The sequence below is a fragment of the Augochlora pura genome, chromosome 1, assembly GCF_028453695.1.
Source record: "Augochlora pura isolate Apur16 chromosome 1, APUR_v2.2.1, whole genome shotgun sequence".
In the NCBI taxonomy this organism is placed as follows: Eukaryota; Metazoa; Arthropoda; class Insecta; order Hymenoptera; family Halictidae; genus Augochlora; species Augochlora pura.
Genome location: NC_135772.1, coordinates 12,714,670 through 12,740,398, shown reverse-complemented (window position 1 = coordinate 12,740,398; position 25,729 = coordinate 12,714,670). Strand labels below are relative to the sequence as shown.

The 25,729-nt window shown below is 32.8% G+C and overlaps 3 protein-coding genes across 6 annotated transcripts; 1 reads left to right on the top strand and 2 right to left on the bottom strand.

Moving 5' to 3' along the window:
- Positions 1-976: 976 nt before the first annotated feature.
- Spz4 (Spaetzle domain-containing protein 4) lies at positions 977-7,871 on the bottom strand. Its single transcript, XM_078177097.1, has 6 exons — positions 7,734-7,871; positions 5,562-5,740; positions 4,149-4,304; positions 3,003-3,764; positions 2,281-2,403; positions 977-1,787 (listed from the first exon to the last, which is right to left on the bottom strand). Exons 1-6 carry the CDS (start codon positions 7,761-7,763, stop codon positions 1,547-1,549), a joined length of 1,491 nt encoding a protein of 496 aa, XP_078033223.1. The 5' UTR covers positions 7,764-7,871; the 3' UTR covers positions 977-1,546.
- A 1,934-nt stretch (positions 7,872-9,805) lies between these two features.
- On the bottom strand, positions 9,806-23,077 carry LOC144476298 (monocarboxylate transporter 14). 4 transcript variants are annotated; one of them, XM_078194280.1, is made up of 10 exons: positions 22,987-23,077; positions 22,857-22,902; positions 16,849-17,020; positions 14,319-14,589; positions 13,956-14,200; positions 12,904-13,195; positions 12,073-12,300; positions 11,390-11,584; positions 11,094-11,274; positions 9,806-10,222 (listed from the first exon to the last, which is right to left on the bottom strand). In XM_078194280.1, the coding sequence occupies exons 3-10, from the start codon at positions 16,912-16,914 to the stop codon at positions 10,180-10,182; spliced, it is 1,521 nt and encodes a 506-aa protein (XP_078050406.1). In that variant the 5' UTR covers positions 16,915-17,020; positions 22,857-22,902; positions 22,987-23,077; the 3' UTR covers positions 9,806-10,179. The 4 variants fall into 4 exon arrangements, with proteins under 4 accessions (XP_078050406.1, XP_078049602.1, XP_078051233.1 ...); XM_078193476.1 differs by lacking the exon at positions 22,987-23,077 and having other exon boundaries at positions 22,857-22,949; XM_078195107.1 differs by lacking the exons at positions 22,857-22,902; positions 22,987-23,077 and adding an exon at positions 21,924-22,063.
- On the top strand, positions 23,063-25,432 carry LOC144478464 (annexin B9). Its single transcript, XM_078196414.1, has 7 exons — positions 23,063-23,200; positions 23,335-23,386; positions 23,678-24,059; positions 24,142-24,294; positions 24,426-24,599; positions 24,681-24,862; positions 25,028-25,432. Exons 2-7 carry the CDS (start codon positions 23,357-23,359, stop codon positions 25,079-25,081), a joined length of 975 nt encoding a protein of 324 aa, XP_078052540.1. The 5' UTR covers positions 23,063-23,200; positions 23,335-23,356; the 3' UTR covers positions 25,082-25,432.
- The last annotated feature ends 297 nt before the right edge of the window (positions 25,433-25,729 follow it).

The window sequence follows — 25,729 nt, the reverse complement described above, 5'->3', positions numbered from 1 at the left end:
TCAATCATTTTTTCCTGTTATAATACATAAATCATTCCTCGAAATAAAAGTGATACGTATTCGTAATCAGTCCATTTTTTATTGTTAAATGCAATTACATGTAGTTACATACAAAATTACGATAAGACAATTACAAAATTGTTGGACGAAATTTGTTTTCCTTCAAACGTTTTAGGCATAAAGACATGTGAATGATAATATTATAAAGACAGTAAATTCTCACCGATTGTTCCTCAGTTTGTAAACAAAAATGGACAATTTGAGAAGAGGAGATACTATTAGCCGTGCCTCGCGGCTCATTTTTATAGTCGTTGACAATCGGCGACTATATTCCCAAATTGTCTATTTCTGTTTAAAAACTAGGAGACAATTGAAGAGAATTTATTGTACATATCTTATAAGCAAATAATTATATTCGGATAAACACTATCGTCTCTATTACATCGTGTTACAAAACAACAATTATTTCCTTTCCAACCATTGACACATTCTGTAAACGTAAACGATTAGTAATACGATAAAAAAAAACACGTAAACAATGTTAAGCAGTACATTAAATTCATTTGATACATTTAACACTAGGTGTAACAAAAACATGGCTTACGTTGTTTCATTCACGAGCCTTTGCGATTACATGTTCTGAATGTTTCTTAACATAATATAAGATACCAATGTATCTTGGCCAACAGCAAATATTAATTCTCGTGTAATTGTTGAAACTTTCCTGATTTAAAGTTACAGTTCTAATTGACAAATATCGAATCATTTATTTTCACAATCATATTCTTACAATTTCTCTCTATCTCATATTTTTTCGATCGTCGTAAACTAAAGAAATTGAAATATTTTCGTTCAAAAGTTCATACAGATTATGAAAATGTTTGTTGTAATTATGTAATGTTACGTTAATAGTATTATTATGTAGTATTGCTTTAATATTTTATATAACATATAGCTACTACATAATGCTGCAGTATTTATAATGAAACTAGTATTTCCGTTTTCCGAACATTTGAAAGTTGCAATCATGTCAAACGAAAATAGCAGAGTATGTCAAGGAGAACGCAAATCTACGGACGCGAAAAGTTATACAGTAATTACACGCTGGAATATATTTATTGTAGTTTAATATTATTTAAATTGCTCGTTATTTAGTACAATGTAAATCGTCGTGTGTTAAATACTAATTTTCTTTATTTTAGCAAAAATTGTTAACTACAGAAGTACTTTGAGATATATCCTAGTTATAATTACAGGTAACGCTTCTTATGGTAAAGCTAGAACACAATGAGATTACCTAAATACTTTGTGTATAATTAATAATCTGTAAAACGAATGTAGTTGTTTCTGCGTACATGTATTGTGTGCACCAATGTTGACAGTCAAGGCCTCGTTTCGAGTAAATAATACGCAGTGGAAGTTAATAAATAACTCGTATGTATAATAAATAATCGATGCGTTTTATGTGGTGAACAATCGAACGAATTTGTCAGGATCTCGTGTAAACGGAATTATGTACATTACGTGAGCTTCCCATTTCTTGCGATCAAGTGTCCCGCGGTGGCCGCACTTTGATTCGTTGTTTCTGCGTACGAGGAGATCGGGATGTCACGCGAAATTCGAGTGGCAAGTCGTAACATCGGCAAACGCAACAACTGGGAAACTTGAACCAATCGCTGAATATACCGCGGCACTCGTTATTCGGATCGTAAGCCAGCAACCGATGAAGCCTGTATTGCTGCTCGCATTTGCACCCGTCTCTGCAGTACATCTGTTTGTTCTCGTGCCTTTTATGAAATAGAATTATCTCTAATCAGCGATCGATTTATCACATTGTGTACATTATATTATTAACACGAAACAAAACAGCATCAATGACTTTTTGCCCCTCGCAAAGTGAAGGCTTTTGACGATTTCATGGCTAGATGCATTTAAAAACTTGCGCAATTTAAAACCTTCTATTTCTTTAAATCAATTGCAGTCTAATATAAATAGCTAGTCGTTTTAACAGATTTTTAAAATTTATATGCAACGTTTGCAAAACTTTTGTTATAATTAAATAATTAGATAATCAAAAATTATTTACCATTTCTTATATTGCTATTTTGACTTAGGAAATATAATCATGTTAAAATACACAAGTTTTATGTGAAAGCCCAGCTAGATTTTGTAAGCCAGGTAGCAAATCGAAAATTGTTATTTGAGAATCGCAGAAGGCATCTTTTCTAGATAACAATGAACTTATGAATGAATGACGAGTTTACATCAATATTTACTTACGTGCATTTTTCCCAGTGAACGTACTGCTCAAACGGATACAAATTCAATAGCGCTAATACTTCTCCCCTCGTATTATTCGCCCAAAAAGGGGCAACGACTTCTTCCTTCACGGGACAAGCATTGCTGAAACCCATACAAGTGTTTGATTCGTACGAAACGATTTACAGAACTTAAGAAAAGTATTTTATGTTTCAAATGTTTCAGTATTTCTTTTCAACAATATTATAGTAACTTCTGATTTCAAATTCATGTGATTTTCAAAATCACTGACTTCTAAGGTCTTCGTTCCGAAATAGAACATACAAGAAGCAACCACTGAGTTGGTATCACTGATTTTTCAGTGATTGTTTATACCAAAGATTATTGAAATTTTGTAAGGGATATGCTCAGAGAGAAGATAGCAAAATGTACAACAATTGACTAAAAGATGAGTTTCATGTTACCAATACTTTGCTCAGTATGTTAGAAGATTTAATTCTACAGTTATGAAGACATAGCAATCTAAGCTATCCTAAAAGAAAAGTGACACCGACGCAAGCATAGTTTACTAGATCTTCCTCATAGGTTACTTTCTTCAATTTTCAGTTCATGAAATGTGTCATTTAACGTACACTATATCCCATTAATTATATGGAACCCGATTAAGTTGCGAGAGTGTCAAACAAAAGTGAAACACCTTAAGAGAATTCATAACCGATGGAGATAATATCAGCGGTACTCACATGCCTCTCAGCTTAAGAACCGGTTGTTCCTGTTGTTCCTTTGCTGCGACATCCTGATAAAGCTGGCCTTTCATGAAAGAAGCTTCCGGCTTATTCGCAGGTCGATATTCTGGTCGCGGTCGAAACTCCTGTTGCTCGTTCGAACTGGTAGTCTCTTGAACGGTCGTTTCTTTTAGCGTAGCAAACAGGTCTCCGCTGGAATCGAGTTCGTCTGGCAGTTCCGTGGTGCCGGGTAAGTTGAACGTCGACGTTTCCTCAAAATTCGCCTCGGTCACGACATCGGCAACGTCTACCAATTCCACCTCGGCTTTGTCGATCTGCTCGGAAATTTCGTTGATACTGAAATTTTGCTCTTTCACGACCTGGCTTGCGATCGTCGCCGGTGCCGGCTCTTCTGTCGTGTTCTGCTTTTTTTCTTCATTCCCGCTGCTCGTAAAAGCAGTTGTCGAAGATTTGATGGTCGGTTCACCAGTGGTGGAAGCAGTCGTCGATGCTACGGTCGTAGATGACAGCGGTACAGCCGTGGACGAAGCGGCGGCGGTTGACGGTGAAACGGTCGTCGAAGTCGAAACCGTCGATTTTTCGGTTGGCCGAAAATGGGGTCTCGTGTACTCGCTCAATTTCGGGAATTTGTTCAGCCGTTTCGAGGGATTGTTGTTGAACGATCGGCTCGTGAAGTCTCGTCCCTCGTACTCGTCGCCGCTCACCCCGAAATTATCTTCGTCCTCGAAGTACTCGTAATCCTGAACGTACTGGTATTTTCTAAAAGTTCATTTTTCGTTACGCATTTAAATTTGCCGCATTCAATCTTTTGCACTTTCTGTTTGCTGGTTTAATGGTAAAACTCATCGTTCAACGACGGGATTTACAGTTTTATCAATATTCTACTTTTTTATATTAAACCATCCTGGTAAGCCAATGTAGAAGGAATATTTCTGTTGCAACAGCATTTCAGCTACTAATATCGATATCTTGATGTTTCAGCATTCATTAAGGAGCAATAGTAACTTACAAAGACGAGAGAACAACGTACAATCGGAAGCTTCAACAGATGCCACGAGTGCAAAAGATTAGAGAGTAAAATTAACTCGATAATGATAATTAATAAGTAATTCTAATGTTTCAGTCATCTTGTTTTACTCTTACCTATGATCATCTGTGAAATGATTATAATAGTCATCGTATTTCAACTCTACATCATTTCTCTCAAACTCTGCTCTTAACACGTTAAAATGCCTTTCGTCTCCGTACATGCGTCTCATTAACCCTTGATTCTCTTGCACGAAACGACGAACCGCGTGCCTAAAACGAAACAAAAATTTTAAACTTTCATAATTATTGACAACTAGATAGCGTGTGCTGGTAACAAAAGCAACAAAGATTTTCTGTCAGGTATAACATGTGTACGTATACTTCTTTCAATCTCATATCCACTTTCCTGTCCTAATTCACTTTGTTCTTTTTCCTTTCCATTTCCATGTTATCTTTCATCTTTTTTCCTGAACATCGCCTTTTTCTCTTTATATTCATGCATAATCCTTACTCTAAATATTACTCCAACTTGAGTATTTATCAACTTGAGTATTTATTGAGTATTTAGCATTTTTTATACTAAAGATATGTATCATTAAAGTTACATACTTTTAATATAAACCATTTCAATATAACATTGATTGAGTTTCAAATATACACACATGTATGCAACGTTAATGACCTACATTCCTAACATTATTGATTAACTGCGGCTACAAAACTGATACAATATTATCAACAAAACGTGCATTACTTTCTCGCAAAATGAGATTACAAATGAATCATTATCATTTGTAGTTCTTATTCTGTATTCGTTAGAAGAATTATTTATTTAAGGATTGACACTGTATTATACTAAATAGTTGAAATCTAGACTGCAGATGTTTATACAAGTACAGGAATTGAAAAGGAACTACGTTTCCTGGCTAAAAACCAACAATTGGGTAATAAATAAAGCGAAGACTATTCTTAAACTTACTTAGAGTTTTTATTAGCGTCTTTCACTTATACAAAGCCTACAATTGTATAAAATCCGCAGTCGAATTACAGCAAGTATTACACAGTATTCGTATAATTAAATTGCGCACGAATAATGTCACTTGAGAAATATAAAATTTAAATTTTATATAAAAATCTAAATTAATCCGACAATATAATGTTACAAGATAATATACGTACACCCTTTTCTCACGATACATGGATAATTGCCCAGCCAATAATTAGCAGTATTAAACAAAGAATTCATATTTTAATTTTTAAGAATTGTATAATATTATTATAATTATGTTTGTAATTATTTCTTTTAGATATTAGCAGTCGATATTACGTTAGCCACTGTAGCTCCGAGGTTCAAGGACTGCTTTTTAAGATTTTGTAAATTCTTACTTACCAGCTCTTAATTTCCAAAATATTTAAAAGCGCGATATTCTTAAAGTTGCTAAATTCTTAGTGAAACGTGTAAAGGGCTATCCTAGACGTTTGAGATATTTGCATTTGGATTATAATAAAATAATTTGGTTGAGGTACCAAGGATATGCACTGCCAGCTACAGTGCACCAGTTTTGTTGCCGGAAATCACAGGGTAGATTTGTAAATCTCGCACGCCCGGAACGCGAGTATGGTTTGCTGCAGGCTGACGATGCATCATATCCAAAAGTACTTGGGCCACCACTTTCTTGACATTGCACGAGCTGATATATGATCACCTATAGAATAAAACGAAATTAAAGTGATGAAAGCTTTCGATCAAGTTTACAAACAAACAAAACGATTAGCAAGCACGTTTACTAACAAATAAAAACATTTAGTAAGCTCGTGTAACCATTGAGAAAATATTGTGTCTGTTAGGTCAATAATTTTAAATTTAAAAATGTGCTAAAGATTGTATCATCTTCGGGAATAGTTGGGTAGCCTACAGGTTCATACATGTAACGCGTTTATTATTTAAAGTTACCAAATCGAAATATCGGATGTTATACGGAAGATATGCAACGATTTGAATATTTTTGTAATCGCGACTGAACAAATTTTAAAATTTAATTTCAGAAACAGTTTAACTTGTCTTTACCAAGGAAATTAAAATATTTTCACTACGCTCCTATTTTTAATGGGTTCGATCAGTTGGCGTTATAAATTTTAGCAATTCGTCCCACGTATCATGACCCCTTTCTACCAATCGAAAGTCAAAGTCCATCCACAATTCGCTCATGTATTAATCGGGAGCAGAACGAAGGAAACGTGCTGAGTATACTACAATAAGGTGTACTGAAAATTAATGGCGTCCAACAATTAGGTGGCAGTAAATTAAACTGTACACAATGCAACATTTTCATAAGAAATAATGTCGTATCATAGAACAAAGCTATAAAATACTATAATAATAATATAATAAATACTACAATAATACCATTGAACAAAATAGCATTGACATATAGAATGTGTTTACTTTCTCATACTGAAAAGGAAGCGAGCTGGTCAGATCAAAGTGAACACAATTTGTTGTAACTTCGTAGAAGGAACCAAGGATCTACTTGGACCTATTTTAGAGAATGGAACCGCTACTTTCACTTCTCTAAGTTATTTTTCTCGGCATCCCTTTGTGGTAGGCGCCGAGCAAGAAAGTGAAATGAAATATCGATTCAAACGATTCTAATGACATCAAAAAATTGTTATTTGCCCCAAAAGAAGAAATAGGTTTGCTTCAAAAATAACATGTTCAGAGCAAAGTTTTCATATTGACTAATCAAGGTTTTTCTAGTATATCAAAACGTGAAAAACAGTGAAAAGTAAGAAAACATTTATTCAAAGGTTGGATAGACAAAGCGCACGAACTCTTGGCTATTTGATATTTTTAAACGTATTGAGATTGATGTTTAAAAAACTTCAAAATCTGAATGTTAGAAATGACTTTGTATCACCGTGGGGTGCAGGAAGAGAAACACAGAAAGGCAAACTTGAGAAACCACAAAATGAATTCTCTTCTACACTGCAGAAGAGTTTAGCAGCTCAATGGTTACACGATTGTGGTAGCCTATTTTTTACCATTTTCTGTGCAATCGCCCACACAGACCGAAGTTTATGAGGGCTCGCAGCATACCGTTAATTAAACGGCTCTACAATACGGATCTAAAGATACTTCGCATTATATTCTTCCAACTTGTTTCAACGTTGGACAATCAACTTCTAGTAACCATCACTGTAACTGCGACTGATGGAATCAAGTGTCACTGTTACAAAATTTCTCATCACTTGTTCGACGAGACAATGACAATAGCTAAACCGCAATCCACTTTCCTTAATCTAGGATCTATCACCCTTAACACTAAACCTACCGATCCGATCAGGATGACGGGTTTCACATTTCTTATATCAAAATTCTTAAAGCTCTCGTAAAATATGAATGAATAAACTTCTTAATTCAAGCATCAAATAATAAAATAATGAAAACTGTGAAAAGAAATTCAGACGTCAATCGAGTTTAAAACTCGGTAGCTTTATTGTCAAGTACGCTATACTGTATTTAGATATATTACTTATTATATTTTAATTCTTAGACTTCGAAAGTCGTCAATTTTTCTTTTTGCCTGTCGCAGAATCGTAGAATCTATATGCAGGTTGTCATTGCAATGATTTTACATTGCATAGGAATTGCGAAGTTTCCCGGTTTCTCAGTATTAATTAGCGGCGAAGTAGGCTCACCTGGAGAACAAGACTCCCGATTACATTCATAACTCGTGTTTGACGGTCGTTTAGAGGGTTGGACCGGCGGTCCAGAATGTATAGGCGGTGTCAGCGCGTATCGTTTTCACTGGCAGGCCGATTGCTACCGTAAAAAGGGCGACGGGACGAGGTAGCGAGCATTCGCGGCTACATGTCAGCACCTCCACGCGCGAAGAGGACGCTTTCATTACTGGCTGTAATCAGCCGGCGGCACACACGCGACGCGAACGAGCATCGGTAAGCCAGCATTGGTAAAAGTACGGGCCGGGAAGTCCTTCGCGGAGCGTTCGACGCTCGCTTGACCGAGAATCAAGAGAAAGCAAGACGGAATCACGAGGGAAGGAAGGTGAAGAGAGAGCAACGTCGGCCGGAGAGTAGGTCACTGTTGTCGGTACCGTTACCTTTGGGCCCATTGATGTGTGTCACGGGGCCCCTTCAGTGACGTAGCAAGGGCTACGCGGCTGGTCGCCGCAACGGATTTCTTCCTTGGTCAATTAGGAGAAAGGTGGTTTTGCTTCGCAAGAGCGCGCGTTTCAGCGTGGACTTGGCCGGCCCCGGGAAATAGTAATGTTAGTCGAGATGAATGTCACTGGACCAGATTAATTACGTTGATGATTTCGCAAAATTTGTATAATCTGCTCAAACCTGTTACACTGATAAGAGTCTTTTGACTTAGAGGATCACGTTTGACGAAACGAACGAATCAATCTTTTAAATATTGTGCAATCTGCTGGTGCGAATTACGCTGATAAAGCAGTCATTTAATTTGGTAGTGCAATCATATAAAGAAGTGACAACAAATAATCGAAATTAGAGTTTACGCTCTAATTGATACAAAATTTGCATCACAGGTAATGTTATCAAGTCATTAACGACTTTCATTCGCACATATTTTCTTCTTTTTCATTAATATGAGAATGAATGATTTTGGAAATGATTAAATCCAATTAAAAATAAAACGTATTTTGGAGAAATGTCCATATTAATTTCTTAATTAACCATTGAAAGTTTTTTTTTGTAATATCCTGATACCAAAACATTCTGTTATCTAAAAATTCCATTCAAGTTCTCCCACTAGGTGATAATGTATTTAACTAATACGCTGATTAGATAATTCAACTTTTGGGTACGAGAAGATTGTAAAAATAACTGTTCGGATAATCTACTTTACTAAAAAATTACTATCTTTGTCCAAATGATCAAGCAAAATATTTTCAAGAAGCCCTTAACAATTAAAATTGAGTTACCTTATGCTTACCAAATAAATACAAACTTTAAGCTATAAATAACAGGAAGGCGATTACTGACAAGAGGAAGAAATGATAGAAGGTTGAAAACAACTTTCACGTTAGAGTACTATGTAGTTCACGCTTTTAATATTTTCAAACGCTATAAGTTTTATAGTTTTATTTTATAACACAAATTTTGCAATCCCAAATGTCTTTGCGTAATCTTGAACTCATTATCGCGCCCTCTCATTTTCTTTAACTTTATTTTTAAATTTGTATTATATAAAATTATGGTAAAATTTGAAGAAATTTTGCATAGTCGTAAATGCTGTTTACGGATTATAATGAATCCTACTGTGTGTTCTACTGACCTCGAAACCACTGTCACTGCAGCCTCTTTCACTGCAGTATCGCACTCCTGTACGAAGACAACGTATTTAAGTAAACACACATTCTTCCGTTACTACGCTTCCACGTTTCCAAAGAAGAACGAACGCTTCTCATACGTTGCTACGTATAACCGTTGAGTACACATGTGAAAGTTACTTTAATCTTAATCTACCTAGCCACGACGTAACAAATACGAAAAAATTATGTAGAATTAGCGAAAATCATTGTCCTATAGATATTCCACATCTCCGTAGCTCATCTACTAAATATAAACTACAAGCCGCAATTGTTTATAAGACTGTATATATATTTTTAATATATATATATCGACGGTATTATCAATTCAAAGTCGCCATTTTGTTCTTCGCAAGAGGATTTATTAGTTGCTAAAGACAGAGGAAACCCACAAAAAAATAATACCAGATATTTCAAGGTAGAAGATATTTTTATTTTCTCTGTAAACAAAAAGTTGATTTCTGTAAAAAAACGTGCCGAATGAATTTGTACATACACCTACACTATAATTATGAATCTAATAAATATTGTATGATTGTACAAGCATTTAGAAATAGCAGAACGAATGAAAAATGTCTAGTATTCTTATGTACAAAAATATGAGTGTCAGAAATTATTAGACCGAAAAATTATCAGAACTATATTCTACACAATAATGTGCTTAGAAAACGGAAAATAAAAAATTAAATACATTTACTACAAAAAAAGTCAAGGTGCAGCAAATAGCTGTTTTTAACCCTGACCTTAATTATACAGTTAAATGGAGTATTATAAGCCCACGTTATTCTTTTTTATTTTAATTTCTTTGGTCCGTTTGAATCCTTGTGAAAAAATCTGTAATAAAATATTAATATATAATGTAATTACTATTACTGAGATTATGGATGAAATCTAATTAAGAACTGAACGATGACTCCAATTATAATAAGCGTGGGTCCGTAAATTTCGCAAAACTGACAAAACCAGAAAACCAATTGTTTATTATTCAAATATCGATTACTTTATCGTTGTAATAATCGAGATTCGTATTTATGCAATAAATATTCATCATTCAGTAAAAATAAAGTTTGTCAGTTTTGACAAGATTTTTTCGGAAGCTACAGATCAATATTTTCATCCCAATATGGTTCCACTTCAAATGAGATGAGTTCGGACAAATGTGAATTGTACTATCCGAACTGGAATTCTTCAGAACTGGCAGTCTGAGCAATGACAATAAAGTGTCCGGATTTTGGTTATTGCATCCGCTACTATATTGTTAAAAGCACTATAAAAGCATGACGTGAAGATAAAGTAAATGAAAAAATAGAATTCTGCGTCTGAGAGTTAAACTAGTCCAGTTTTACTTTGCTAAAATTCGATGTCCATTATATTACTACTCTTCCCTTGTTCTACCAGAATATTTGTAATCTAGACTGGATGATCAATGCAATTTGATCACTTAAAATTTCTCCCTTATATTTGATTAAGATTGCATAACACATTGATGTTTGCCTTATATGGAAGTAACATTTTTATTATCCTCATCTAATAGCTGAGAAAAAAAGAACATTTAGGAATATTGTAATCATTACTGTGTTTCAGTTATGAAAATTATTATAAAAGAACATGGATCGATCTAACCCTCGGATACAGAATTTATACCACCACTAAGTTGTAAAATTTTAAAAAAATTTATCAATTAAGTTACATAACAATATCTTACGTGCTAGATTCATACGCATCTTCCGGTACGTCTTTCATTTCTCCTTTCTTGTGAGGATCCTCAGTACCTTTGTTTATCCTCCAAAGTCCTCCCGCGTACCACAGGACGACACAAGAGAGACTTAAGAAAGAAGTGAAATGAAGAGCACCTACGTAACTGTTCATTGTGTCGTGAACTACACCTTGAATATAAGCAAATCAATATTAAATAATTAAATGGTAATATTAACTAAATGGATGAATCGTTACTACTTGTGCCCGGACTCTTAACCTTTGGTGAAGTAAATGTCCATTTACCTATGATCGGGCCTACGGCAATAGACAGTATACCATTGGAAACCATTTGCATTCCTGAAGCAGCAGGCAATCTTTTAAGTGGTACATAATCAGGAATTATTAATGTCTGGAAAACAGCTTTTGTTCCTTTTGCAATGCCAATAATCAATGCAACACCGATAACAACGGCATAGCTGCTCCCCCAGATCGATAATACTGGAACCAACAATATTCGTTAAGAGGCATAGCCGATTAAGATGGTCAAAACTGCCCTTAGAGGTTTTTCAATGAGTCATACACCGTTCGATAGCTGACCAATAAAAACTCATCTGTGCAAAATTTTAACCCTGTAATTTGTCCGTGAGGGTAGTTACAAGATAATTTAGATTTCGCGGTTTTCCGTCAATTTCCACCTTTAGCGGCTTTTTAAAATTTTGAAAAAAATATGGCTTATTTTGGACATCAAGCCGGATGTTATAGAATTTTTTCAGATTTTTCAGTTGCAAGCTGTGATTATCAAAAATGAAAAACCCCCAAAAAAACGGAAAATTTCACTGTATGAAACATTGTTCCATGTTACGATGTTACATGTTACAACGATGTTAACCAACGTAACGTACTTTTAATTTTTATCTTTTGTAAACGACTCAAATTGAAAGCATTTGAGAAACTATTGCAATCAAATAACGTTTTGTTATACTTACTAGTTCTTCCAAGGGTCGAACCGATCAACGATAATATATAAAGATTCCTTGGCGTCCAACCAGCTTTTTGTGCCAGAAGTGGAACGCACAATCGTCCAGTAATGTCTGATGCGGCTTGGATTGACATGATCGTTGCTATCGAAGTTCGTTGAAGTCCAGACAACTCGGCAAGAATGAAGGGTATCAAAGAGTTGAAGTTTGTCTCGGCGACCAAAGATATTCCCATTCCTATCGCAGAGGAAACATAAATAGTGATAGTTAATTAGACGCCAATCATAAAATTTCTGTAGATATATACAATAAAAAAGGTTCTGAATTGCTTTCAAGGGCATTGCCTTTCTTGTTTCTGTTGATATTGGCAGTACTTTTGGTACCGCGCATCCTGTTTTTATCTTAATATATTCCACGGTTGTTTTCTATCTTTTCTCTGACCCTTCGAGGCCGGTTCAAGATTATCTTGAATGAATTAGCAGACTTTAGTGTCAATTACCATTCGCTTCTTCTGCTGTCTAATCGAATAGTGCTGCTTTAAGCGATGTCCAAGAACGTGAATTGTTGCTTCCAAAAATACAGTGCATATTTTCCTTTTTGATTTGCAGCTGTATCTATTAGACAATTTAAAACTTGCAATACTGTATCGATCATGACCATCCACTGTCATTAGTGCTGCCATTCGTTTCACAATTTTAATCATTTTTAGTACTGCCAAAATATTTTCGTCTCGTCAGACGTCGACACATCCAGATACTTGATTGGTCAGTTAATTTTTAACGTCGTCAAGAGTATTCAGGAAAGAAAAATAATCAATATATTAAAGAATTAAGACATTACCTAATATAACTGCGACGTAACGAGTATCCTTCAGCATATCGAGATCCAAGTTCTCTGAGATCGTTGATAAAAATGTCTTTTTGTCTTCCTTTTTATCCTCATCGTTCCGACTTGGCGTGGACATCTTTATTTTGATATTGTCACTTTTATGCAAGAGTCGGCGTTTACTTTCTGCATCTTTCACATCAGTCTTATTTTCCGGGTTCAATTCTTTGGATCCTTTGGTATCACGAGCGTCGTTATATTCTACGGAAGATTCCATGGTGTCATTGTCCTTCGCGATACATGAAATCTATTTAAAATCAAATCTGACGGTGAACCTAAGTCCGCGCTCGTCACCTACAATATGAAGAAGACACAAAACTGCAGTGATAAAATCTTATGAGATGAAAACGATTTCAATATTTTCTGCTCCGAGCTAACATGAAATTACGCAAAAAATGATATTTGGAACCTGGTATGCCTAGTATAATGTTTTAGAAACAAATTTTTAATTTCTCCGGCGTTTTTACTTTAGTAGACGTGCACAGGGTATCCGATTTGAAATACCGCATTCAATTATCTCCTAAATTATAATTTGTTTAAAAAAATATTTCAAATGAATCTTATTCTACTCTGAGGTAGACAACCTATAATTGACGCAAATTTTTCAAAAATTTACCTGACACATTTTTTTAAATGATATATAGTTCAGAAAATAATTTAGTGCGTTACTTCAAATGGGACGTCCCGTACATGATAGTTTGAATAAACCACTAATGTCATATAACATTACAAAATGAATACATAAATATTTTCAAAAAAAGGTTAAAGAAAAAAAGTATTCAAACCATCGAACCTCTGCAAATATTTGATTACAAAAGTTAACAATCGTATTTTCATTTTCAATTCCTGCCAATACAAATGATTCTGAGGCAGAATATTCTTAAATCAGTTTCTTTCCAATGGCACGTAATTGCCAATGGACTTGCGAGTGACACCCGAATATGAATTTTACGCAACGTTTAGTGTCTTCTTAAAAACGATCGCATTTTAACGTGTCTATGACTTACCTCCGTTTCCCTAAACGGTTTCAACAATGACGCTCCAATGAAAGCATGCGCAGCAATACCAGAGAGAATCAAAAGAGTTCCGGTGGTAGCATAATTCTCTAGTAATTTTGTGATTAGAAGAGGCATTAAAATAGGACCAAGACCAGTCAAAGTAACCGAGCATCCCATCGCCATATTGCGTTTCTTTCGGAAATACGTGTTCATTGCTAGGGTCGTTGCTGGAAACATGATTCCGAAACCGATGCCTGCAAATTAAGCCGCGATAGAATCCGTTGTAATCCATCTATAACTATTGAACATTTTCAACAAATTCCAATCAACAGTTTTTAGAATAAATGCGTGAAAATATTATAAATCACTTACCTAGAATAATGCAATATGTAAAGATAATAGCAGGAACAGATACTGCAAACGCAGTCATGCAGATGCCAACTGCAATTGTCATGCTACCGACAAAAGCAACTTTCCGAAATGTGAACCTTTTCATCATTGGCCCACTTATCAAGCCTAGACTGCACGTAATTGTCCCGTTTAAATGAAGAATTAAGGAGGTTTGTGTGGCAGTGATACCGAGTGCGAGAAAACGTTCCGAGAATATGAGACCAAAGCATTGTTGTATAGGTAATATGGACACCTGTAACCGTTTTTTTTATACAAAACCTACTCGAGAACATACAATTTTCTTTATATTAGGGAAACTTTACAACATCTACAAAATTTAGAATACTTTGTCTTTTGGAAAACTCATATTTTAAATCGTACACACCCGTATGTAATAAATATGGAAACTAACTGAACAATCCAATTCTAAAACCAAATCCGCCGATTCTTATCAACCATGATTTTTTAGACATTTCTTTTACGCGTTATTTGATAAACCAATGTTTCTAATTTGCAAAAAAAAACTCAAATCGTGTAGTCCAATTTTGAAAGTGAAGCTGTTTTAATAAATAATGTACGAATACAAACGAGATTCAATGTAATATCATATTTCCACATCGAAATCATCGGAACAAATTAATCTTAGTTATCTGGCCCATCAATCGCAATTATCATTTGTTGTATTGGTGTTATTGATGTTACTATTAAGTGCATCCATTTAATAGAATAATGACATTTCTTATCCTATAATTCGCGTATACAAGAGCAACAATGTGTATACTAAATTTATCATGTTAAAACGCTCAGAAGTGATAAATACCTTTTAACGATTAGATACGTATGTAAAACATTATAGAGTGCTTCCTCGCACATTTTTATTATCTTTGTTTTCCTTGATAACGTCAAACAAATTAAACAAGAAAGCATGTAATACTGTCCAAGAAAACTTATTAAAATTCTAAGTACAAAGTAAGGAATTGTGAACCTTGTAGAATCTGTGATAATTCTTTTTTACGAAAACAGGAAATCTTCATTGGTTTATCAACTCAAGATCTTGTTATAGCAATGTCTGAAGTTAAATACACCGCTATCTAACATAAATTAATAATACATATTTTTTCTCGCTGATGGCCCAGTTTCCAACTAACTTGAATAGCTTTTAATCTATCGGCTGTTCTGAAAGTTATTAATCTGTAGACATTTCATATTATACGATACTTGTGACACATTTTCAAACAATGTCAGCCTCATTCTATTCTTATATTTTAGATTTTAAGTCACATGCAACGTTTAGTATCTAGAACGAAAATTATAAAAACGATATACGAACAGTATTTTTTCTGTAGATTCCACTACAAATTTTAAACTCATGTTACTTGTTCTTCGAACCCTATAATGTTAACATATCTCCCAGACCTTGTATTTTTATATACATATATTATTACGATATAGTATTTTTGTAACTGTAGAAAATGACTAAAAAATTAAAGAAATATTTAAATAATAACTGCTTCGATCTCTTACATCTATTTTTTATTTTGAATAATGTAAAATGACTAAATATAAATAAAAATCATCGGAGGATTTTTGTAGCTTTATACTAAAAGTTTCATAATCAAACAACATTTCATACATCAATAAACAATGATTTTTTCCGAATGTGGAAAAATTTGCGACTTGACCACTTGAATATACTAACATTTTGTTTTGCAAGAAACGTTTCAACTAACTTAAAAGAACGTTTTATCTTTTCGTCTATTGCTCGCGGTCTGCCAATTCGCGATGCTCTTTTAACAGTTCCATATCCATCGTACTGTTCTATCATTTTGACAATAATGCAATTCATACTAAACGCTTTTGCTACGTCAATTTTCTTTTTACCTTGAAAAGTTATCTCATTATGCTATTTTTAGTTTCAGGCTGCATATCATAGAAGAGAGAAACTATACCGAAATTACCAAACGATTGCGTTATTTCTTAATTTTTGTCGATAAGTGTATTTTAAATAAACATTGCAACTATTGGTTGTGCCTGTAAATTATATATTACGAATGAACCATGAATGTATAAAAAGAATAAGTGAATTTTCGCTAGCCTGATATTAGCCTGCGCGTAAAAGTCTCATTTGTTTCTGCTTCCGCTGATAATGAGATCGTTATCTCATTTTGTAATTACTCTCAAGTATAACTTTGCAGTAATTCGAATTATACAGAACGTCAACTTCTCCTCACAATATGGTTAATAAATTACTTGATATCTAAAATCTGTGTAATCAAAAACTTTTAGCTATTTTAATTTTCTGTCTGATTAATTCATAAGAATTTGATTAAAATATAAGAAGTAGGGGAAATCTCGATGATCAATATACAATTAGCAAAAATGGAAACAATCGTCTATTCAGTAGTCATAACACTTCATAAAATATACAACAATTATATTTGTTAAAAGCAAATATCAACGATCAAATATAAAGTATCACATTATTATTACATGATGAAAAATGAATACTTACATTAATGATGGTCACAGCGGCGACTATCATCCATGCCCAGCCTCTATCGGCCTCGTCACGTTGCATCCTACTAGCTACTATCGTTCTTCAGTTTTCGAGATACGTATCGGCGATCGCCAGAAAACTGCGTTTCTCTATTCTTTCTTCGTGTCGTCTTGAGGCTGGCGGTAAACTGCAATCATAGCGTGTCAGCTATAAACCAGGCGGGTTTGAACAAATGATAAGATACGTAGCTGTCTGGATAAGTATTGAACGCGCATGACTACGCAGACAAACCTAAAATTGTTTACAGTACTACAGTTCTTTGGGGGAGAGCAGTTCGAGACATGTTATTCTATCTATGCAGCGATTCGGCTCAGGCCACACTCTAACCGCTGCGCTCAGATGATAGCAGTTCTCTGCTAAAATTGTTTCTTTTTTATCACAAATGTCCAGAATCCCGTTACTATATCACTCCCTATACTCGTTTAAAAGAACTCGTTGATAATGAAATTATAACATTAATTAGCAATGATATTGAGATATGCCAGTAGGATAGTGTGAAGTGAAATACTAAATTAGTGCGTAAACAGCGCAATTCAAGTACAGTTGGCGTATTTTATACATACAACTGAAAACGAAAGATATTTATACTTTACAAGACTGATCCTTTAATTCTTTGTTTGTCGGCTTGTAAAATCACACAGTAAATGTCGTGCATTGTTGAAGTCGAAAAATGTATCGTTGCTGAGACTTTTAATAGCTTCTTGGTTCATTAGGAAACACATTAAATTCAAAAGATTTATCGTATCAATTTTTATAGATCACAATAATTATTTAAAAATTTTATCCTTTCCAATTTTATTAAATATGAAAGTCTTTCTCAAATTGGAACTAAGTTTCACTAGTTAAAACGCGTAAGCTACAAACGATTCAAGTTGGCATTAATTAGTGTAAAAATTATCGCAATCTCAGTGAAGGTCTATCACTTGAATATCTACAGTTTCGCAGGTATTTACAACGGTAATTACAGACTTCGTATACATATACAGTAAATTCTCGTTAATTGATCCTCAGCTTAGAAGCAAAAATAAAGCTTGGGAAGATTATCAGTTGCTGATTATCAATAACTGTACAAATGAATCACGAGGCTCGAATAATCGTATCTCCTCTTCCTAAATTTTCTAAATACTATATTTATAGCTATAGTTATAATTACTATAGTTATAATGTTGTCATGCGTGTAGACAATAGATAAGTTCAATAGACAGATAAAAGTATGTTCACTGAAAGTGTGCTTTATTGTGCAATACAAATTGGAGTGATTCGATATTGTAGCATCGAAATCGGCGATCAACTCGATCAATCGCAACTTAGCATGTTTTCTAAATTTATGTTTGCCAAATATACTGTTTCATAAAATATTCTTTCAAATATTGCCACTGATGTTTATGATACAAACGATTAAAATGTGCTTTTTAGGGAAATACGTACAATAAGTGGTGTTTTAAACTGTCAAAAAAATTAGAATTAAGCCAGCAGTATCTGATTTATTACTACACGTCTCTAGTACACTAGTGCATTTCTAGCTGTTTAGCTCCCAGCTCAATAGTGATTGACGTATCATAAACCTCCAAATGCGACACTACAGTCAATGAGACCACGATCTTCTCGCGACATTCTCAGGCCTTGCACAGTTTACATTTACTACTTATTCAAAGTTTTAATTTCGACCTCTATTCAAATAAAGTACACTATAATAGAATGCTTAAAACCTTCGTTTTGGTGCTGCCACATGACACGAAAGTGGCCTGCATGAATTGGCTCTGACCGAGGTAGTATAAGGATTATAAGAATGATAACTAGTTCTAAATTACTTTCGAAAAATATGACAACGACGTAGTTCTTTAATGTTGACTGTTAACGAGTCAGAAATGAGCCTAAATATTAATTTATATTGCACATATTTTTTTAAACCTTGAATAGCAACGCATGTGGATGAAAGAAATAATTGTCTAACCCGTATCTACTAATTTAAGCAATGTTGCTAAAATTGGATCGGCACCTGAAACTATTGAGTACCTGGAAAATTCGGGTTCTCGAATTTGAAATCGAGCCCCGAGAATTCTTGGGTACCCGCACACCCCTATTCATTCACTAATATCCTACCTGTACTGATGTTAAAAAAGATGATAAAATTACACCTTTAAACCAGTGATTTATGTTGCTTTCTTTTTTTATTTCACCAGGCTTATAACTTATTGTAATTAATTTAGCGTTTTTAGCAATGATTTTGATTATTTCCTTAATACTATTTCAGTATTCCAAACTTGCAAATTCGATATTATGGGTAATTTGCAAGTTGCCATGATATACAACGTACTGTATTAAAAGCTAAATACGCATTATTAGTACAAAATTAAAGAACTTTTTTAGATAATGATCTATATTGTGACTAAGTGTAATATAACACTGACACTACAAGATTTTAAAATTATATCATTCACTTCATAAAAATGTTAACAAATAATTAGAAGAAAATGACAAGAAAAGAGGTAAGAAGATAAGACCCAAGATAAAATGACACAAATATTATTAAGTTGATCCGCAAATTGATACAAGAAAATTGTATTTTCATGTAAATGATAAAAATGAATTTATATTATATTGACAAAAATGTGTTGTATCGAAAAACGTAATAAATAAATTTTTATAATGTATGTACACATGAAATACAATACAGTTTCTGCATTATTTATGGTTATATTCATAACCAATAAATTCATAATTTTTTGTTCTTACTTCATACCCGCATTTTTTTATAAATGGCAAGAACAATTCAATATTTTAAACAAACAAATTCTCGAAAGCTATTGAATCCATTATTATAATGCTTTTATGTTGCTAAAATGTACGTAACAATATCAATGAACATGTCCAAATATTTCTATTTGTTCATACATCATAGTATTGCAGCAACAGAAAGGCAAGAAGAAAGGAATCGTCAGGACACCTTTACACAAATTGACGGGCAGATTGCCGGAGATGTGCGGTCAATTTACATAATCGAATATTTGTAAATAAATGTAAATCGCTAGTTTAATGAATTAAGAAATAAAGAGTTCACTGAGAGTGCTGTGACGCAAAACAAGCGATATGATAATGCATAGCAATATATTCACATTACTTGTCTCATATCTGTACACACATGCACTAAACAATTCATGTGCATACCTAATACAAAAATGTAGTTAAGATTGCAGCCGTCACGAATTAAAAGCATGCTTTTATAAAACACTTTTAATATCCAAATATATTGTTAAAACATGGAGTTTAAACATATGTTACAATAAAAATTCGTAGATAATCAACTTCATCCTTAATCTTATGGAACCTTATGCCATAAAAGTTTACCAAACCATATACATTTTGGAAGCAAAATGTAAGGGAAAATGAACAAAGAATTAAGGAGGATTCGAAACGATTTTCCCCGCAAAACGAACGAAATCTTTCTGTCAACTTCGATTTCATCGCGCGTACACGCAGCGATGGCCGATGTGTAACTTAACATTTGTATCACTGAGAAATACCATATTCTTTTCACTACGCAAATTTCGATGCCTTTTTTACGCCTTATCTTATTAAAAACAATTGAGGGAGTAACAAGCGTTCGAGATGCAACTGTAGTTTAATCGAGACTGTCTCGTTGAATGAGTCACACGATAAAAACCGGCTTCGTGAGAACACAAAGACTGGTCCTTGACTCATTATTTCATTTGCATACATCATTGAACTTACATTAATATTATTTACCTCCATAGTTGTTCGATAGATAGTGTATCGTGCAAAAAGTAGTGCAACATATAAGATGATTCAATATCTATCCCGACTAATCGAATCTAATCCAGTGATACCATTCGCCTATTTCAATGAAATTTCTAAAGCAGGTAATTGTTAGAGAAACATTTGATTCAAATTTTTATCGTTTGTACTGAAAGAACGAAAAGAAATCATTAATATGATTAAAAATCAAATTAAATAAAATATCTTGGACTATAGGTACGGATGAATACTTTTAATTTGACTTTATACTTGAACAGTACATTTAAATAATCATAATAGATTAAATAATTAAATATACATATTTGAATAACATGTCTAAACGAGCAGTCATTTGTTATCGAAACCAAGACGGCTCGTAAAGACACGAGAGATCAACCGAGATCGCCGGAGGCTACTAGAGAACCAATCGCAATCCTGAAACTTTCGGGATCTCAAAATCTTGAACAGTGATATGTATCGCAATCCCACACTCGGGCGTTTTGTACACTCCTACTTTTGTATTAAAATATCTTTACGTCCTTATGAACAAAAAATTCAAAATGAAATTGTGTACGGGAGATAGTAATGGCATCTAGTAGCTGTTTGTGAAAGCTGTAACTTAGGTAGTGACACCTAGCAGCATCATTTGTGAAAGTAACAATCAACCGCGTGATTTTAACTGCTCGTACTGAGAAAATAAAGCTTTAAAAGGTACTTCAATGACTTTGTGAAAAACTAACAATATAGTAAGTCTATATTATCGTTTATTTGCTTCATAATTATAAGATTACTTGATATTAAAATTATGACATATACGTGAACAGCTTTCATCGATTAATGCTAAATGGAGTATACTATATGTATATGAAGAAATGAGTTTAACTATTTCCAATATATGCAATTCTATTAAACAAGAAATACAAAGTTACTCTTTCAATTTTCTTAGCACACGTTTACTTACACGAAATTATTCATGTTATTATATAACATATGATTCTCGGAATTTTTCAACTTTTATCTGAAATGCTTCTGATATCTTCAATAATATTCGCAATAATCCATTTCAACAAAGATCGTTTATACCATTCATGATCGTATGTTGGGATCATTACAAAAGCTAAATCAACATTTATAAAAAACTGATCATGTTTTATCGTAGCAACATGAAGTTTTCAAATCGTATCAATTGATGTGGTTTATTATATAGGTTATGTGATATTTGAAAACCAATAAATACGAGTTAAGAAATCGTTTGTTTAAATTATTCAACTTACACTATGTAAGGTAGATACCCCAAAACTATGCACTATATCAAGAATTTCGTATATTTATAACAAATTACTTTGTTTTTGAAAACAAGATTTTCATCTGTTACTGAACGCATTAAACATCAAGCTGCATTATTCAATACTGACGTAGTATAAATTAAAACTAATTAAGATGCACAACGTAATCTATTTCATACATTATAATATAGACTACTTCCTTTTATATTTGTTTTGTATGATTCTAATATTTTATTATCATAAATGAAATGTTAACTCGTTTCGTTTAACTCTTGAAATATTGCGTTTTTGTATACAAATTAATAAAATTGTTGTAAAAGTTGCTTTAAAGTAATTATAATTAAAAAGTAGTACACATATTAATTTTTCGATTGCATTAATTATTGTTTATTTGTAAACACGTAATCTTAGTTCTTATTACTCTCTTATGTATATGTAATCTTATTACAACATAATAAAAATAATGAAGACTCTCTAAAAATTTCTGAAGTTAAATTGCCATACATTTTTGAAAAACTAAAAACATATTAATTATAAGTTGACTTTCTCTGTAAAATCAGTATCTTTTCAACTTTTCAAAAATATATAGCAACATAAATTGAGAAATTTTTAGAGAGACTTTCTGTCAAAAATATCATTGTTGTTTTTAATAATATGTACGAAAATATGAAAGTCAAAATGTTTGCGTCAAAAGAAGCAAATAGTCTTGTTCCTGTGAATTTTTTTCCTTACACAATTTTCATACCACTAAAGGTATATAGATATTTTATGTTTTTTCAACTAATACGTAGTTCTGTACAAATAGGTTACAACAGATTACTAGTGTAAAATAAAATTTAAATACGTGGCTATGACGTACTATTACTTATAACGTAGCATAAAAAAAATACAAAAAATATAGAATTCAAGTTTAGTTCTTACGTCATGTTGCCGTTCGTTGAAATGCAGAGAACAGTGTTCTTTGAATCTAAAATTTACAAACGTGAATAAGTGGATCGATACGTTATATGTAGGTGTACTGTATATATATATCTACATATATTGGTCTTACAATGCTGTCATTGGTTGCAATGTTGCCTTTTTTCTTTTACTTATTACTCATTCGTAGTCTGGCAGTTTGTATGGGCCTCGAGAACTACGGATGACGTGATGGGAAAGTGGGTGCGTCTCGCTATTGACTAGTCGCTTGTCGTCCGTGTAGGAGCTACAGATCTGGAATTAACGAAAAAATTTTCATTATACAATTTTATTCAATTCTATTTACGGTAAGTGCATTCCTTTCAAATAATTTAAAGTATTAAGAAATATTAATAACATTCCGAACGTATTAGAGTAGTCTTAAAAATGTCTTACTAATCGAGAACAATCGATTAATTAATAAATATTGCAATAATTTCAGGTTGTCGATTGAATAAATAATCATGTCACAACAACAATACTATCCTTTCAAAGTAAGTACATTAGTATTAACATTTAGAATCTGAATAAAATTAATTTTTACATGACTATAAACAGTCAGATCTATTTCCGATGAAGTATCGATCAATTGTATTTATATCACTGCCTCGTTCGAACAAAAATTTTGGTCAACTTAATTTTTTTTAAGATAATAAAATCAATATTAGTTTTAATAAGTAATATTAATTGATACGAAGTTAATTTATAACTTATATGTTATTTTGAATAAATATTTTCGTATTATGTTGTATGCGATATAAAACATGTTTTCTTATTTTGCACAGTGTACACCTACTGTCTATCCTGCTGATCCGTTTGATGCAAATGCAGATGCAGCATTATTGCGTAAAGCAATGAAAGGTTTCGGCACTGACGAGAAGACTATTATAGATGTACTTACAAGAAGAGGCATCGTTCAGCGTTTGGAAATTGCTGAAGCATATAAAACATTATATGGAAAAGATCTGATTAGTGATTTAAAGAGTGAACTTACAGGAAAATTAGAAGATGTTATAATTGCTCTTATGACACCATTACCTCATTACTATGCTAAGGAACTGCACGATGCAGTTAGTGGATTAGGAACTGATGAAGAAGCAATTGTGGAAATTTTGTGCACTTTAAGTAATTATGGTATTCGCACAATTGCAGCATTTTATGAAAATTGTAAGTACCTTAATCAATTTAAAGATTAATTTCTAATGTTATGTGCATAGATTCAATTCATGAAAATATTTTACTTTAACAGTATATGGTAAAACTCTTGAAAGTGACTTAAAAGGAGATACTACAGGGCACTTTAAACGATTGCTGGTTTCACTTGTTCAGGCAAACAGAGATGAAAATCAGGGAATAGATCAAGCTCAAGCTACAGCAGATGCACAAGTACTGTATGAAGCTGGTATGTTTGTAAAACAATAGAACACCTATTTCATTTAGAAAAGCAAAATAACTATTGATATGTATCTAGATTTTAAATAATTTTATAATCATTGAATAATTAAGCTATTATTTATTTACGTGACATTACAGGTGAAAAACAATGGGGAACAGATGAATCTCAATTTAATGCCATTTTAGTAACTCGTAGTTATCAACAATTAAGACAAACTTTTATTGAATATGAAAAAATATCTGGACATGATATAGAAGTTGCTATAAAAAAAGAATTCTCTGGAAATCTTGAGAAAGGTCTTCTTGGAATAAGTAAACATTCTTTTTCTAAAAATTTATTGTGAATTTATATACTTTTCCCAGATTATCTTTTTAAACCTATTTATGTTCTAGTTAAATGTGTGAAATCAAAAGTTGGTTTCTTTGCTGAAAGATTATATGCTAGTATGCACGGCATTGGTACAAAGGATCGAACACTTATTCGTATTATTGTTTCTCGGAGTGAAATTGATCTGGGTGATATTAAGAAAGCATTTGAAGAGCGGTTTGGAAAATCATTGGAAAGTTGGGTTGCTGTATGTATTTCTATTGCTCTTATTTCAATTTTTAAGAGGATACTATTACAATTACTATTTTTATAGAAATGTTAGTGATCAGATTAGGAAACATATTCAAGCATTTCGTAGAATTTTATAAATATATTTATTGTAATAGAATTACATACATTTTTCTTATTTTAGGGTGATACATCCGGGGATTACAAGAAAGCTCTTCTTTCATTAGTTTCTACATAAAATGAAGAACATACTTTAAAATATAAATAAAATATGAACAATCACTGTGGTACAATTGCATAGAAACTATTTTTTTTCTAAACGATGCTATAATACATTGCTGCAGGTGCTTATGTTTGCAAACTTTTTACATCACAAATGCTTCGTAGAATGATCTGAAACTTATTTTTTTATGAAATGTTATACTAAATTGCATTGTTATATACAATTTTTTTACATTAAAGTTTTTACATATTTTGCAATGGAGATATATATATATATTTATACAAATTGTTATAAAATCTATACAGAAATAAAACACTATAGATATTATTATACTGTATTTTATAAATAATTTGATATAAACTGATTCCCTTTCTACAAAAAATTTACAAAATATTATTTATTACCGTTTATATGTTAGAATTTAGCATTTATTTCATGTGCTCCGTTCATCTATACATATATTTTGACTCATTATGTACAGTGGTGGACTTATACTTACGTATAAGACTCATTTTAATATTATAATGTAATGACAACAATTTATGTTTAAGAATTTTAGATCCTGATGTACATATCTGTAATAGAACTTTTTCTTATTCCGAGGAAAGAAGAACTATGCCAGCAAAAGGTATGGATTCTATCCATTGAATATCAGGTATTATG